The sequence below is a fragment of the Macaca thibetana genome, chromosome 9 (genome assembly GCF_024542745.1).
Source record: "Macaca thibetana thibetana isolate TM-01 chromosome 9, ASM2454274v1, whole genome shotgun sequence".
NCBI lineage: Eukaryota > Metazoa > Chordata > Mammalia > Primates > Cercopithecidae > Macaca > Macaca thibetana.
Genome location: NC_065586.1, coordinates 39,175,150 through 39,193,483, shown reverse-complemented (window position 1 = coordinate 39,193,483; position 18,334 = coordinate 39,175,150). Strand labels below are relative to the sequence as shown.

At 39.2% G+C, this 18,334-nt stretch overlaps 1 protein-coding gene across 1 annotated transcript in view; it reads right to left on the bottom strand.

Moving 5' to 3' along the window:
• LOC126963097 (zinc finger protein 33A-like) overlaps positions 1-18,334 on the bottom strand; it is a 52,949-nt gene that overhangs the window by 13,400 nt on the left and 21,215 nt on the right. The window contains 1 exon segment of the mRNA XM_050805053.1: positions 11,258-11,338. Coding sequence (XP_050661010.1) covers positions 11,258-11,338 — 81 coding nt within the window.

Here is an 18,334-nt window from a genome sequence, read left to right as displayed (position 1 = left end):
TCAGGTCTTGCTTTTATTATTTGTTAGGCAAATCTGGAGGAATGCTCAGTTTGGGGAACATTACTCCTCACCACCGAGAAAAGACCTTTCTAAACACTCTACCCAGTACTCTGAATTATGAATTTTTCCACTCTGGCTGGTAGGATCAGTCCTTTTCCAGGCCCTATGCGAGTACTGTGTACTGTTTCCTCTGCTTCTTTTCAAAACTCATTTCACTCATTTCCTCATATACATGAGCTGATTAACACTTTGCTGAACATTCATGGAGGCCCCTTTACAGATCTCCAGACCTCTCTGTGTGTGCATCTATCTTCTGCAAGCCACCAGCACTCCTCAACCCCCACAGCTTCAAGTTCTAGGAAAGAATTGCCAAAAGGCCTTAAGCCAGCTTCCTCTACCACCCCAATGAAAATATCCAGCCCAGTCATGGCAGTCTGAGAATAGTGGAGTACAATGCCCACCTAGCTCATTGAGAACAGATTCCAAAATAAACCAAGAAGACCAGAGACTACTGCCTCAACCCAGATCTTTGATCATAAAGCACAGTATCACCCACCCAAAGAAAAGCAAAACACTGCTTTAGCCTCCAGATTTAGAATAATGGAGCAGGACTCTGACCTAGGGCCACCTGTAAGGACAGAGAGTTCCAAAATTCTCCTCCAGAAAACTCACTTTGTTCAGAACAGAGTGTGGGTGAGTGCAAGCCTGAGGCCACCCTCAAAAAGAATGGAAATTCAATGATAACCAATTAAGAAGAGGGTGGCAGTTCTACGACAGCAACAAGCTAAACCACAGACCAAATGAAAGTTTACTGGAGACAGCAAGGAAAAGAGATGGCTAAGAAGAGACATCCAGGGCAATTAGATGTGTTCTTATCTACCAGAAACGCTCATACAAATACATACACAGATTTTCTACAGTAATGATTTTTAAATTTATATTTTCTAGGAGTTGACTTTCAGAATAGCAACATAAAAAGCAAACTCAAAGCCTCAAAGGCAACCCTCTAGAAGGAACCCAAATTTAACAAGAGCAATCTAAGAGCAACATATGGTCCAGGACAGTGTTGAAAACAATAGAGCAACACGTCAACAATCAGTAGTGGCTATCAGCAAAGTGTAACACCAACAGACGCAGACAGGCTAACACAGCAATCACAGAAAGAGACACTCAAAGAGAGCACTGTTAACACCACTGCCATCCTAAAGGCAGTGTGCATTTCCAAGGCGGAGCCCTCTGACAAGCAACATCAGTGAGAATCCAATGGGAGTGAAAAAGCTTCTCTCAAATAGTACAGTCAAGTCACCTAAATAAAACAACAACAAGTCTAGAAAGAACAGAGGAACCAGTATCTACAGAAAGCACAAAGTATTCTCTAAAATGTCTACTCTTCAATTAAAAAATTACAAGACATACAAAGAAACAGGAGACTGTCACCTATATACAGGAAAAATGGCAGGCTACAGCAACTGCCCTTGGGAAGATCCAGATATCAGACTTAGCTGACCTCAAAGCAGGTATTATAAATATGTTCAGACCGGGCACGGTGGCTCACACCCATAATCCCAGTACTTTGGGAGGTCAAGGCAGATGGATCACCTGAGGTCAGGAGTTCAAGACCAACCTGGCCAGCATGGTGAAGCCCCATCTCTACTAAAAACACAAAAATTAGCTGAGCATGGTGGCAGGCACTTGTAATCCCAGCTACTCTGGAGGTTGAGGCAAGAGAATGTCTTGAACTTGGGAGGCGGAGGTTGCAGTGAACTGAGATCATGCCTCTGAACTCCAGCCTGGGTGACAGAGCAAGACCGTATCAAAATAAAAAATAAAAATAAATATGTTCATAAGGAAACACTACTTAGAAAAGGGAGGTATGATGACACCTCATCAAACAGAAAAATATCACTAGGAAGACAGAAAAGAATACAATGAAAATTCTGGATTCAAAAATTATAACTGCAATGGAAAACTCACTTGAATGACTCAACAAAAGATTGGGCTGGGCAGGGTGGCTCATGCCCGAAATCCCAGCACTTTGGGAGGCCGAGGGAGGCAAATCACCTAAGGTTAGGAGTTCAAGACCAGCATGACCAACATGGTGAAACCCCGTCTCTACTAAAAATACAAAAAAATTAGCTGAGCGTGGTAGTGCATGCGTCTGTAATCCCAGCTACTCTGGAGGCTGAGGCAAGAGAATCACTTGAACCCAGGAGGCAGAGGTTGCAGTGAGCCGAGATAGTGCCACTGCACTCCAGCCTGGGCAAAAAGAGAGAAACTCCATCTCAAAAAAAAAAAAAAAAAAAAAAAGAAAGAAAGAAAGAAAAGAAAGGTTGTAGCTGGCAAAATAATGAGTAGACCTGAAGATGGATCAATAGAGATTAAGTAATCTAAAGAACAGCGAGAAATAAGAGTGATGAAAAATGAAGAAACCCTCAAAAAAATGAGGAACACCATTAACTACACCAATGTATTCATAACAGAAGTACCAGAACAAGTGGAGAAATATCAAGCAGCAGAAAAAATATTCAAACAAATGAATGGCTATGCTCACTTTGCAACACATATACTAAAACTGGGACAATACCAATAAGGTTAGCACAGTAGCTACACAAGAATGACACGCAAGTTCGTGAAGCGTTCCATTTAAAAAAAAAAAAAAAGGCCAAAATCATGCAAATTTGTTGATGAAGAGAAAATCTTGAAAGCATCAAGAGAAATACAATTCCTCACATGCAAGGGAATGTCCTAAGATTAACATATGGCTTCTCATCAGAGACAGCAGAGGCGAGGAGGAGGCAGGGTGACATATTCAGTGTACTGAAAAAAAAATTTTTTTTAATCACCTGTCACCTAAAATAGCAGAACTATTTGCAAAACAGAGGGTGAAAATTAAAAATCCTCAAATTAAAAAACAAATAGAAACCAAAAAAACTTGAGAATCCATTGCCAGTAGACTAACCATAAAAGAAAGAAAAGAAGTTCTTTAGGGTAAAAACAAGAGATTCCAAACACTAGTTCAAATCCACAATTATTGTGGGAAAAGGCAGTGATACGAGAGAGTAAAAAAGGCACATTTTCTCTCCTTTCTTTTCCTACCAAATTTAATATGCAAATATGTATAAGTCAATGTTTATAACTGTACTGTTGAACCTATAACATATAGAAACGCCATATATTTAACAAATAAGGCAGGCCAGGCACGGTGGCTCACGCAGTAATACCAACACTTTGGGAGGCTGAAGCAGGAGAATCACTTAAGCCTAGGAGTTCAAGATCAGCTTAGGCAACATACTGAGACCCCATCGCTAAAAAAAAAATTGTTTAAGCAGCTGGGCATAGTGGTGCACACCTATAGTCTCAGCTACTCAGGAGGCTGAGTTGGGAGTATTGTTTGAGTCCAGGAGGTTGAGGCTGCAATGAGCTGCAATCCTACCACTGCACTCCAGCCTCAATGACTCAGAGAGACCCTGTTTCAAAAAAATAAATACACTGATAAACAAGTAAACAAATAATAAAACAAAAAAAAAAAGAATAAAGCAAAAAAATAGAGTGGCTGGGTGTGGTGGCTCATGCCTGTAATCCCAGCACTTTGGGAGGCCAAGGCAGGCAGATCACCTGTGGTCAGCAGTTTGAGACCAGCCTGGCTAACACAGAAAAACCCTGTCTCTACTAAAAACACAAAAATTATCTGGGTGTGGTGGTGCATGCCTGTAATCCCAGCTACTCAGGAGACTGAGACAGGAGAATTGCTTGAACCTAGGAGGCTGGAGGTTACACTGAGCCCAGATAGTGCCACTGCACTCCAGCCTGGACAACAAAGTGAGACTCCATCTCAGGGGGCAAAAAAAAAAGACTGAGGAACAAATCTGTGCTGGAGTAAGGAAATTACACTAGATGGTAACTCTGAATCCACACGAACAAATAAATTGAAGCAGAAATGATGAATAAGAAGGTTAGTATAACAAACTCTATGAATAGATACTTCCTATCTTTCAGCTTCTTTAAAAGGCATCAACACATGAACACAGGGAAGAGAACAACACACAACTAGGGCCTGTTGAGGGGTTGGGGGCGAGGGGAGGAAACTTAGGATGGGTCAACCACCATGGCACACATATACCTATATAACAAATCTCCACGTTCTGCACATATATCACAGAACTTAAAAAAAAAAAAAAAGACATCAAATGACATAGTAACAATTACAGATTGAGTATCCCTTATCTGAAATGCTTGTCATCAAAAGTGTTTCTGACTTTAGATTTTTTCTAAATTTTGGAAAGTTTACATTATACTTACTGGTTGAGCTTCCCAAATCCAGAAATCTAAAATCTGAATTACTCCAACAAGCATTTTCTTTGAGCATTTTGAGCATGTTGGCACTCAGTTTCAGATTTTGGAGCATTTGAGATTTTCGGATTTGGGATGCTCAGCCTGTATAACAATGTATTGTTGGGTTTTAAATATATATGTAATACATATAAAAATAACAAATGGAGAAGACGAAGTACAGCTATATACAAGTAATGTTTCTGTATTTTACTAGAGTTAAGGAGTACAAATCTGAAGTAGATTTTGATAAGGTAAGACTTATTAGGTAAGTTCTAGAGCAACCACTAGGTAAATAAATTTTCAAAGGGACATAGTAATTTTAAAAAAATGTTATACTAAAACATATTCATTTCATGTTGTGTACACATAACATAGAGAGTAGAATGAGAGACACTGGAGACTTGGAGGGGTAGGGAGGAGGGTGAAGGGTAAGAAATTACTTGATGGCTGCAATGTATACTATTCTGCTGATGGCCACACTAAAAGCCCAGACTTCACCTCTATGTGACATGTCTGGGTAACAAAACTGCACTTGTACCCTCAAAACCTATAAAAATAATAAAATAAAATACATTCATGTCATGTAAAAGAAAGCAGAAGTAAAAGGAATAGAGCACCAAAAAAGCAGGAGACCGAAATGGCAAACAAAAATGGCAGAGGTAAATCCAACTACAGATGCTCCTTGACTTACGATCAAGTTACATCCTGATAATAGTCAAATTAGTTGAAAATACTGTTTTTCCACTTAAAATCGGAATACATTCCAGTAAAGTCAGAAAAAATAGTTAAGTTGAACCTTTATAAATCCTGAACATACAAAGGGGTTTCAACCCAATAAACCCAATAAAAAAAGTTAAATTTTTCAACTTGAAACGTTAAAAAAATCATAAGTCAAACCACTGTAAGTCAGCAACCATCTGTATAGCAATAATAACAGGAAAAAGGGAATGATTTGAAAATCCAATCAAAAAGCAACAATTCTCAGGTTGTTGAAAGTGTGAAAATCCAAACATCTGTTGTCTATAAGAGATAGATACAAACAGGTTGAAAATTTGAAAACAGAAAAAGACAGATCTGGCACATGACACCTTTAGGCTGGAGTAGCTATACTAATATCACACAAAATACACTTTAATACAAAAATTTTCCTAAGGATAAAGAGGGGAATTTTATTAATATAACAATAAAAGGGTCAATCAATAAAGAAGACATAACAATTCTAAGCATATGTACTACTAACAGAGCCTCAAAGTATGTCTAGCAAAAACTGACAGAATTAAAATAAAAAATATACAAGTCTACAATACTTACTGCAAACTGTAATATCCCATTTTCAATAATGGTTAGGACAACTGGGCACAATGTAAACATGGAAACAGAAGATACAGATGACATTCTAAAGCAACCAGATCTAAGAGATATAGACAGAACATTCCACTCGAAAACAGTGGAATAGGTATTCTTCAAAAGTACACATGAAACATTCCCCAGAATAAATTTAAAACGATTCTCTGACCACAGTGGAACAAATCAGTAAGACAAAGGAATTTTGAGAATGCACAAATTATATAACACATTCCAAAGTTTAAAAAAAAAAAAAAAAAGAGTCAAAGAAGAAAAAGAAGGGAAATCAGAAAAAATGCTTTGAGATAAAAATGAAGACATACTCAAACTTATGGAACACAGATAAAGCAATTCTTAGAGAGAGATCTGTAGTTGTAATAACCATATTAAAAAAGATCTCAAATCAATAAACTAATTTTCCACCTTAAAACACTTGGACAGGAGCAGCAATACAAACCCAAAGCAAGCAGAAGGCAGGAAAGCAGAAAGATTATAGAGTAGAAATTAATGAATTAGAGAACAGAAAAACAATAGCTGATTCCTGGAAAAGATCAACAAAATATACAAACCTCTAACTAGACTGACGTTGAAAAAAAAAGAGAGAATATTCAAATTACCAAATGTAGGGATTAAAGATGTATTACTACTACTCTTACAGAAATAAAAATAATTACAAAGAATATCATGAACAATGTATGCCAACAAATTATTTAACTTCAACAAAATGGAAAAATCCATAAAACAAAAACAACTAAAACCAACTCAACAAGAAAAAGAAAAATCTGAAAAGACCTATACAAGTAAAAAGATTGAAGTTGTAAATTTAAAACTCCCCATAACAGGTGGGATGCAGTGGCTCATGCCTGTAATCCTACCACTTTGGGAGGCCAAGGCAGGCAGATCACTTCAACTCAGGAGTTTGAGACCAGCCCAGACAACATGGTGAAACCCCATCTCTACAAAAAAAAAAAAATACAAAAAGATTAGCTGGGTGTGGTGGCATATGCCTGTATTCCAGCTACTTGGGAGGCTGAGGTGGGAAAATTGCCTGAGCCTGGGAAGTTAGGCTGCAGTGAGCCATGACTGCACCACTGCACTCCAGCCTGGGCATACAGTGAGGCCCTGTCTCAAAAAAGACAAAACACAGACAAGAAAACTTACCATTACGGAAACAAAAACAAAACCCAGGTCCGTATGTGTTCACTGGAGAATTTTATCAAACATTTAAAAAGAATTATCAATGACTCAAAAACTCCAAAAGAATAAGAAACACTTGCCAGTTCATTCTATGATCCCAATACTACCCTGGTACCAAAATCAGACATGAAAAAAACTACAGATCCATGTGTCATGACCTACAAATCCTCAACAAAATACTAGCAAATTTCATCCAGTAGTATATAAAAAGGATTACATACAATGATCAAGTGGGATTTATCCTAGTAATGAAAGTTTATCATTTGAAATTCAATCAATACACCACGTTAAGTAGAAAAGAAATAACCACGTGATCATCTCAGTATATAGAGAAAAAGTATTTAACACAATCCAATGCCCATCGTCTCTATAAAAACAATCAGCAAACCAGGAAAAGAGTTAAACTTCCTCAGCCTGATTAAAGGCATCTACAAAAAGTCCACCACTAACATCACACTAAATAAAGAAAGGTACAATGATTTTACTCTAAGAACAAAAAGAAGACAAGAATGTCCTCTTGCTGGTTACACATCATACAGGAGATTCTGGTCAAGAAAAGCACGGGGAAGGGGAATTCACATTTAAAAAAAAAAAGTGAAACTATATTTGCAGTTGACTGCTGGTGCATATAGAAAATCTTAAAGAATCTGCTAAAACACTATTAAAACTAATAAAAGAGTTCAACAATGTTGCAGGGTGCAAGTTCACTAACAACAAACAATCATAAATGAAAATTTAAAAAGAATTCCAACCAGGCATAATGGCTCAAGCCTGTAATCCCAGCACTTTGGGATGCCGAGGTGGGTGGATCACCTGATGTCAGGAGGTTGAGACCAGCCCGGCCAACATGGTGAAACCCAGTCTCTACTAAAAATACAAAAAAGTTAGCCAGTCGTGGTGGCATGTGCCTATAGTCCCAGCTACTTGAGAGGCTGAGACAGCAGTATCACTTGAATCCCAGAAGAAGAGGTTGCAGTGAGCCAAGATCGCACCATCGCACTCCACCCTGGGCAGTTAAGAGCAAAACTCTGTCTCAAATAAATAAATAAATTCCATTTACAATAGCATCAAAAAGAATAAAATACTTATAACTTTCAGGAACTACAGAGCTTATAGTCTGAAAACCACAAAACAATGATGGAAGAAATTAAAGACAGCCTAAATAAATGGAAAGGCACTGAACAGCATTCATACGGTTAAGATGGCAATAATTGCCAAATTAATATCTAAATTCAACACAATCCCTACCAAAATCCCATTTGCCTTTTTGAAGAAATTAACAAGCTGGTCTAAAATTTCATGTGGAAATTTAGGGAACTAAATATAATCAAAACAATCTTAAAAAAGAAGTAGAAAGTTAGAAGACACACATGTCTCAATTTGAAAATTTGCTACAAAATTGTAATAATCAAGATGGTATGATATTGGCATAGAGGTAAACATATGAAATAAAATTGAGAGTTCATAAACAAACACTACTATATATTATGTTCAGTTAATTTTCAACAATGATGCCAAGACAATTTAATGTTGAAAAATCACCTTTTCAGCTGGGCACAGTAGCTCACGCCTGTAATCCTAGCACTTTGGGAGGTTGAGGCAGGCAGATCACAAGGTCAGGAGTTCGAGACCAGCCTGGCCAATATGGTGAAACCTGGTCTCTATTAAAAATACAAAAAAGTTAGCTGAGTGTAGTGGTGCATGCCTGTAATCTCAGCTACTTGGGAGGCTTAGGCAGGAGACTAGCTTGAACCCAGGGGGCAGAGGTTGCAGTGAGCCAAGATCGCACTACTGCCCTCTAGCCTGGGTGACAGAGTGAGACTCCCTCTCAAAAAAAAAAGAAAAGAAAAAAGAAAAATCACCTTTTCAAGAAATGATGCTGAGACAACTGAATATCTGTATGCAAAGCAATCAAAACTATTCTTTTCCTCACACCATATACAAAAACTAATTGAAAATGGATCACAGGTCTACATTTAAAAGCCATTACTTAAAGAAAATACAAGAGTGGATCTTCATGCCCTGGGGATAGACAAAGCCCTTTTAGATAAAGTACCAAAAATACCAGCAACAAAAGAAAAAACAAATTAGACTTCATAGAATGAAAAACTCTTTTGCTACCAAGTACAAAGACAATAAAATGACAACCCACAAATGGGAGAAAAATATTGGCTAACAATGCACGTAATTAGGGACGGCTACACAGAATATGTAAAAAACTCTTTACAACTCAACAATAAAAGGACAAATAAAACAACTACATAATGAAAAAACAAATTCATTCTATTTAAGCTTCTATCCTCCAACTTTGCTACAAATACTTAATAGTTTTGGGAGTTCTTTAGAATTTTCTCCTTAGGCAATCATGCCTGTATGAACAAATAAAGTTTTATTTCTTCCTTTCCCATCTGTATGCCTCTTATTTTGTTGTCTTATGGCATTACCCACAATTTCCAATGAGATGCAGAGTAAGAGTGAAGAGGCAGGACATCTTGTTTCCTTATCTGAGGGAGAAAGTATCCAGTGTCTCACCACTCAGTATGATCTTAGCAGTAGGCTTCTTGTAGATTTTTGTAATCAAGTTGAGGAAATTCCTCTCTATTCCTAGTTTGCTCAGTTTTATCATGAATGGGTATTGGATTTTATCAAATGCTTCTTGTCCATCAATTGACATGATATAGTTTTCTTCTGTAGCCTGTTGATGTGGCAGGTTACAGAAATTGATTTTTTTTTTCTTTCTGAGACAGAGTCTTGCTCTGTTACCCAGGCTGAAGTGCAATGGCACAATCTCAGCTCACTGCAACCTCCGCGTTCCAAGTTCTAAGCGATTCTCCTGCCTCAGCCTTCAGAGGAGCTGGGATTACAGGCACGCTCCACCACACTAGCTTTTAGTATTTTTAGTAGAGACAGGGTTTTACCACATTGGCCAGGCTAGTCTCGAACTCCTGACCTCAGGTGATCCATCTGCATCAGCATCCCAAAGTGCTGGGATTACAGGCATAAGCCAACGCACACACCCGGCCACATTAATTGCTTTTCAAACTCTGACCAGCCTTGAGTGGTCATGGCATCTAATTATTTTCATGCAATGTTGGATTCTATTTAGATTTTTGCATCTATATTCATGAGGAATATTAGTGTGTGGTTTTTCTTCTTTGCAAGGTCTTCATATGCTTTTAGGATTAGAGAAAAAACAGCCTTTTAAAAAAGTGTTAGGAAGGTTCCCTTTGCATCTCTTTTCTGAAAGACACTGTAGAGAACTGGTATATTTCTTCCTTAAATGTTGCACAGAAATCACCAATGAAACCAAAAAAGTCTGATAATTTATTTTCTTTCTTTCTTTCTTTTTCTTTTCTTTTAGGAAAGCTTTATGGATTCTATTTCTTTAACTGATATTGATCTGTTTGAATGGCTTATTTCTTCTGTGTAACTCTTGGTAATCTCCGAATTTCAAGGAATTACCCATTTCACTGAAGTCATGGGTTCAGCAGGAGCCAGTAATAACGCCATGCTGTACCAAAACCATCTAGCTGCACTACAAATGCAAAAAATAGTATCAATGAAGGACCCCCTTCAATGCAGGAGGAAATCCTAACCTTAATTACTTTGGAAAGAGACAGAAGTCTGTGAGATTAAAGGAAAATCTGCACATAAGTACTGTATTTTAGTTGATAACATTATAAAACTATTTTCCACATAGGCATGATTAATAATTCTGACAGTGCCATGCATGTATACAGGAAAAGAATAATGAAAGTAAATGGGAGGCCAGGCGCAGTGGCTCACACCTTTAATCCTAGCACTTTGGGAGGCCGAGGAAGGTGGATCACCTAAGATCAGGAGTTCAAGACCAGCCTGTCCAACATGGCAAAACTCCACCTCTTCTAAAAACACAAAAATTGGCTGAGCGTTATCATACGCACCTGTAGCCCCAGCTACAGGGGAAGCAGAAGCAGGAGAAATACTTGAACCCAGGAGGTGGAGGTTGCCGTGAGCTGAGATCATGCCACTGCACTGCAACCTGGGTGACAGAGCAAGACTCCATCTCAGAAAAAAAAAAAAAAAGAAAGTAAATGGATGATGGATGGTTAGAGCCAGATTTCTTACTGTTGGATATGGTAATTTACAGGGAAGCAATGGAAGAAAGTTAGAATGATCCATATGGTAATGAAGAGTTGAAGGTATAAGTATAAACACATGTTTAGCTTAAGAGAGATACAGACGGTTACATGTAGAACTATTTACAAGTATATTACATGGTTTATACACATGTATATTTCCCTGTTCTGTCAGCTGAGATGGCCACACCCTACTGCTGCAAGCACACCCTTAGCCCCTATCTTGGTTTCTAATATCATTCTCAAATAAAAGGAACCAGGATTACCTGAAGAAATGATGGCTGATTTCAGAAAGGAAATACACAAGATGAGACTGGACCATCTTGTAGTGACAGAAAGAAAGTGCTCTAAAAAACAACAGCAATAAAATTCATAAATCTTCACTTCTGACACGTGAGTTGTGCAGAGTAACATTGTTCCAATGTGTACAATATGAAAAATAGGAAAAAGATGTAACTTTATAGTGGACAAACTCATTATGTTTGCCAAGACATTTAAGGCCAACATCAAAAGTCGTAAAACATGGTGACAGTATGCATGCTTGATATAATGTGACAAAAAAAGTACTTTACCACTGTGGCCTTTTTCCCCAAAACCTATAATCCCAGTCTTATCTTGAGAAAAACATCAGACACATTCCAATAAACGAGATTTATGTATACCTCACCAGGACTCCTCTAAACTGTCAAGGTCATCCAAAACAAGGAAAGTCTGGGAACCACCATAGCCAAGAGGAGTCTAAAGAGACATGACAACTAAATGAAATGTGGTGCCCTGGAAGGGATCCCGGAACAAAGAAGGACATTAGGTAAAAATCAGCAGATCCTAAATAAAAATACGGACTTTAGTCAATAATCATGTACCAATGTTAGTTCAACAGCTGTTGCAAATGTACCATCTTAATATGTCAACAACAGCAGGAACTGGGTAATTCTACTATCTCCCCAATTTTTCTATAAGTCATGAAATAAAGTGAATGCTTGAAATCGACAAAGGAGATACGTAAATAGCCAACGAGTGCATAAAAAGATGTTCAACATCAGGCCGTGAGCAGTGGCTCAGGCCTCTACTTCCAGCATTTCGGGAGGCCGAGGCGGGTGGATCATGAGGTCCGGAGTTCAAGTCCAGCCTGGCCAAGATGGTGAAACACCGTCTCTACCAAAAATACAAAAATTAGCCGGACGTGGTGGTGGGCACCTGTAATCCCAGGTACTCAGGAGGCTGAGGCAGAGAACTGCTTGAACCCATGAGGCAGAGGGTGCAGTGAGCTGAGATCGCGCTACTGCAATCCAGCCCAGGTGACAGAGCAAGACTCCATCTCAAAAAGAAAAACAAAAAGATGTTCAACATCATTAGCCATTGGGAAATGCAAAAAACCACAATGAGATACCTCTTCACAACTAATGGATTAGTATAATAAATAATAATAATACTATTAAAAAGTGTTGGCAAACTGGAGAAACTGGAAAATTCATGCATTGCTGGCAGGATTGTAAAGTACTGTGGCTGCTAGGAGAAACAATCAGGCAGTTCCCAAGAAAGTTGAACACAGAGACACCACATAACCAGCATTCTACTTCCAGGTATATATCTGAAATGACTGAAAATACATGTCCATGTGAAAACGTATACATGAACACTTACAGCAGAATTATTCATAATAGTCAAGAAGTAGAACTAAAACCAAATGTCCATCCACTGACAAATGGATACATAAAATGTAGTATATCTATACACCATGTTATATGGCCATAAAAAACAAGTGAAATATTGATACATGAACCTTGAACATGTTATGCTAAGAGAAAGAAGCCAGGCAGAAAAGGTCACAGACAGTTTCATTTTTATGAAACATCCAGATTAGGCAAATCCACACAGAATATTCAATTTTGGTTACCAAGGGCTACAGGAAAGGGGAAAGAGAAAGTAATTGCTAACGGATATTGGCTTTGTTTCAGGGACGATGACAATGTTCTAAGAAACACTGTCAGCTGGGCGCGGTGCCTCATGCCTATAATACCAGCACTTTGGGAGGCCTATGTAGGCAGATCACTTGAGGTCAAGAGCTCCAGGCCAGCCTGGCCAACATGGTGAAACCCCTTCTCTACTAAAAACACAAAAAATTAGCTGGACATAGGGTACACACCTGCAGTCCCAGCTACTCGGGAGGCTGAGGCAGGAGAATCGCTTGAACACAGGAGGTGGAAGTTGCAACGAGTCAAGATCGCGCCACTGCACTCCAGCCTGAGCGAGAGAGTAAGATTCTGTCTCAAAAAAACAACTGTCGGCCGGGTGTGGTGGCTCACGCCTATAATCTCAGCACTTTGGGAGGCTGAGGTGCCTGGATAACCTGAGGTAGGAATGTGAGGGCCAACATGGTGAAAATATAAAAACAGCCGGGTGTGGTGGCATGCGCCTGTAATCCCAGCTACTCAGGAGGCTGAGGCAGGAGACTTAGCTTGAGCCCGGGAGGCAGTAGTTGCAGTGAGCCAAGACCACACCACTGCACTCCAGCCTGGGTGAAAGAGCGAGACTCAACCTCAAAAAAAGTAAAAAAAATTGTCTGGAAGGTTGCACAATCCTGCAAATACACTAACAATGATTGATTTATACACGTAAAATTTGGTGAAGAGTACAGTATGTGAATTATATAATTCTCATGAAAATTGTTTCTTATATACTTGTTTCCTGGTGTATAAATAACACACAACTGATAGTACGCACTGTTCTTATAGTCAACCACCTCACTAAACTGTTTTAATTTAAATCACTTCTGTGTAACATTTACTTCTGCTTGTACAGATATCAAATCGTCTGCACACAAAATGACAATTTGACTTCCCAACCTTCATGTTTCATTATTTTTTATTGTCTGTGTAATGGACAGTAGATCCTTCAGGAGATTCAGTAAAACTGGCGATAAAAGAGATCCAGCATCTCTTATACAGAAAGTGGGCTGTGATTTTTCAACAAATAGTGTACAACATGATTTTGTCCATTACCTTTACTTTATTTTATTTTTTGAGATGGAATCTTGCTCTGTTGCCAGGCTGGAGTGCAGTGGCACCATCTTGGCTCGGTGCAACCTCCGCCTCCCGGGTTCAAGCAATTCTCCTGCCTCAGCCTCCCGAGTAGCTGGGACTATAGATGCACACCATCACACCTGGCTAATTTTTTGTATTTTAGTAGAGACAGGGTTTCACCATGTTGGCCAGGATGGTCTCCATCTCCTGACCTCGTGATCTGCCCGCCTCAGCCTCCCAAAGTGCTGGGATTACAGGCATGAGCCACTGCACTCGGCCTATTACCTTTATTAAAGGTTAAGAAGCAGAATTATTTATAATTGGTAGGCAATTTACAAAACTTTTTATTTGGAGACAATTCTTTTTCTTTTTTGGTGGGGGGCAAGGTCTCACTCTGTCACCCAGGCTGGAGTGAAATGGTACATCACAGCTTACTGCAGCCTTGACCTCCTGGACTCAAGCGTTCCTCCCACCTCAGCCTCCCAAGTAGCTGGGACAGCAGGCATGCACCACTACACCTGGCTAATGTCTTTATTTTTTGTAGAGATGGAGTTTCACCATGTTGCCCAGGTTGGTCTCAAACTCCTGAGTTCAAGTGATCCACCCACCTTGGCCTCCCAAAGTGCTGAGATTACAGGCATATGCCACCGTACCCAGCCTGGAGACAATTCCTAAATTGGCATACAGCTGGGAGAAATAATGAGAAGATTCTGTATACCCCTTACCCAGTTTTCTCCATGGTAACAATTTGCAGAACTATAGCTCAATATCAGCCAAGAACTGACATTGATTCATTCAATCAACCTTATTCAGATTTCACAAGTTTCACATGCATTAGTTGTCTACATTTAGTTCTATAAATTTTGCCACATGTATAGATTTTTGGGAAAATCACAACATTGGTGATACAGAACAGTCCCATCACAAGGATCCCACACATGGTAACTACAGCCATCTCCTACCCTCTCTGCCTTCCTCACACTGGCAACCACGAATCTCTTCTCCATCTCTATGTTGTCATTTCAAGACTGTTACACAAATAAAATCATGAGGTATTATGACAAAGAGCTTAACTGCATTTGTGATAACTGGCTGATAATAGATTTCAAATCCCACCCATCCCCCCTCTTACCCTACATTTGGGCAAGCCAATAATAAAGCTTAGGTGGTCCCTCCGTCAACGCCAGTAGGGAACTCAAACCAAATAAACTCCATCCTTTTTGTGTGCGCTCACCCCACCCCAAATTCCTAATGACAAGCAGCCATTCTTCTCCTTTCTCAATCCACATTTAGACCTGCTTAGGAGCCTTCTCTGGTCTCCCTAGAAACCTGTCTCTGTAAGTAATAAACTCTTTATTACACTCTTGATACCATTACTAGTTTTGGTATCTGGACCAAACTTTGGGGATGAACCCATCACAATCCTATGGGGTGGACCAGAACAAATATGTAAATTTCTGAGATTGGGTTTTTTAAAACTCAGCTTAATCTCTTGAGATTCATCCAAAATGTTGCATGTATCGCTCATTCATTCCCTTTTAATATTGGGTAGCACTTCATTATATGGACACATCACACATTATTTATCCATTCAGCAACATGTGGATTATTCAGGTTTTGGCTATTACCCATAAAACTGCTATGAAATTTTTTTGATGGAACATAAGTTTTTATTTCTCAAGGATAAATGTCTAACAGTGCAACTAGTGGTTCACATGCTAAGTTTGTTTCTAGCTTTTTTTTTTTCTTTAATGATACTTTAAGTTCCAAGGTACATGTGCACAACATGCAGGTTTGTCACTCATGTATACATGTACCATGTTGGTGAGCAGCACCCATTAACTCGTCATTTACATTAGGTATATCTCCTAATGCTATCCCTCCCATCTACCCCCTCCCCACCATAGGACCCGGTGTGTGATGTTCCCCTTCCTGTGTCCAAGTGATCTGATTGTTCAATTCCCACCTATGAGTGAGAACATGCGGCATCTGGTTTTCTGTTCTTGCGATAGTTTGCTGAGAAAGATGGTTTCCAGCAGCATCCATGTCCCTACAAAGGACACAAACTCATCCTTTCTTATGGCTGTATAGTATTCCATGGTGTGTATGTGCCACATTTTCTTAATCCAGTCTGTCACTGATGGAAATTGGGGTTGATTACAAGTCTTTGCTATTGTGAATAGTGCTGCAATAAACATACGTGTGCATGTGTCTTTATAGCAGCATGACTTATAATCCTTTTGGTATATCCCCAGTAATGGGATGGATGGGTCAAATGGTATTTCTAGTTCTAGATCCTTGAGGAATCGCCATACTGTTTTCCACAATGGTTGAACTACTTTACAATCCCACCAACAGTGTAAAAGTGTTCCTATTTTTCCACATCCTCTCCAGCACCTGTTGTTTCCTGATTTTTTAATGATTGCCATTCTAATTGGTGTGAGATGGTATCTCATTGTGGTTTTGATTTGCATTTCTCTGATGGCCAGTGATGATGAGCATTCTTTCATGTGTCTGTTGGCTGGATGAATGTCTTCTTTTGAGAAGTGTCTGTTTATATCCTTTTTAATTGTGATATTAGGGTGTCAATTTTAGATCTTTCCTGCTTTCTCTTGTGGGCATTTAGTGCTATAAATTTCCCTCTACACACTGCTTTAAATGTGTCCCAGAGATTCTGGTATGTTGTATCTTTGTTCTCATTGGTTTCAAAGAACATCTTTATTTCTGCCTTCATTTCGTTAGGTACCCAGTAGTCATTCAGGAGCAGGTTGTTCAGTTTCCATGTAGTTGAGCGGTTTTGATTGATTTTCTTAGTCCTGAGTTCTACTTTGATTGCACTGTGGTCTGAGAGACAGTTTGTTATAATTTCTCTTCTTGTACATTTGCTGAGGAGTGCTTTACTTCCAACTATGTGGTCAATTTGGGAATAAGTGCGATGTGGTGCTGAGAAGAATGTATATTCTGTTGATTTGGGGTGGAGAGTTATGTAGGTGTCTATTAGGTCTGCTTGGTGCAGAGTTGAGTTCAATTCCTGGATATCCTTGTTGACTTTCTGTCTCATCGATCTGTCTAATGTTGACAGGGGGATGTTGAAGTCTCCCATTATTATTGTATGGGAGTCTAAGTCTCTCTGTAAGTCTCTAAGGACTTGCTTTATGAATCTGGGTGCTCCTCTACTGGGTGCATGTATATTTAGGATAGTTAGCTCTTCCTGATGAATTGATCCCTTTACCATTATGTAATGGCCTTCTTTGTCTCTTTTGATCTTTGATGGTTTAAAGTCTGTTTTATCAGAGACTAGGATTGCAACTCCTTTTTTTTGTTTCCCATTTGCTTGGTGGATCTTCCTCCATCCCTTTATTTTGAGCCTATGTGTGTCTCTGCATGTGAGATGGGTCTCCCGAATACAGCAAACTGATGGGTCTTGATTCTTTATCCAGTTTGCCAGTCTGTGTCTTTTAATTGGACCATTTGGTTCATTTACATTTAAGGTTAATATTGTTATGTGTGAACTTGATCCTGTCATTATTATATTAGTTGGTTATTTTGCTCACTAGTTGATGCAGTTTCTTCCTAGAATAGATGGACTTTACATTTTGGCATGTTTTTGCAATGGCTGGTACCAGCTGTTCCTTTCCATGTTTAGTGCTTCCTTCAGGATCTCTTGTAGGGCAGGCCTGGTGGTGACAAAATCAGCATTTGCTTCTCTGTAAAGGATTTTATTTCTCCTTCACTTATGAAATTTAGTTTGGCTGGATATGAAATTCTGGGTTGAAAATTCTTTTCTTTAAGAATGTTGAATATTGGCCCCCACTCTCTTCTGGCTTGTAGAATTTCTGACGAGAGATCTGCTGTTAGTCTGATGGGCTTCCCTTTGTGGGTAACCCAACCTTTCTCTCTGGCTGCCCTTAACATTTTTTCCTTCATTTCAACTTTGGTGAATCTGACAATTATGTGTCTTGGAGTTGCTCTTCTCGAGGAGTATCTTTGTGGCGTTCTCTGTATTTCCTGGATTTGAATGTTGGCCTGCCTTACTAGGTTGGGGACGTTCTCCTGGATGATATCCTGCAGAGTGTTTTCCAACTTAGTTCCATTTTCCCCCTCACTTTCAGGCACACCAATCAGACGCAGATTTGGCCTTTTCACATAATCCCGTACTTCTTGGAGGCTTTGTTCATTTCTTTTTACTCTTTTTTCTCTACACTTCTCTTCTCACTTCATTTCATTCATTTGATCTTCAATCGTTGATACTCCTCCTTCCAGTTGATCGAGTCGGTTACTGAAACTTGTGCATTTGTCACGTAGTTCTCGTGTTATGGT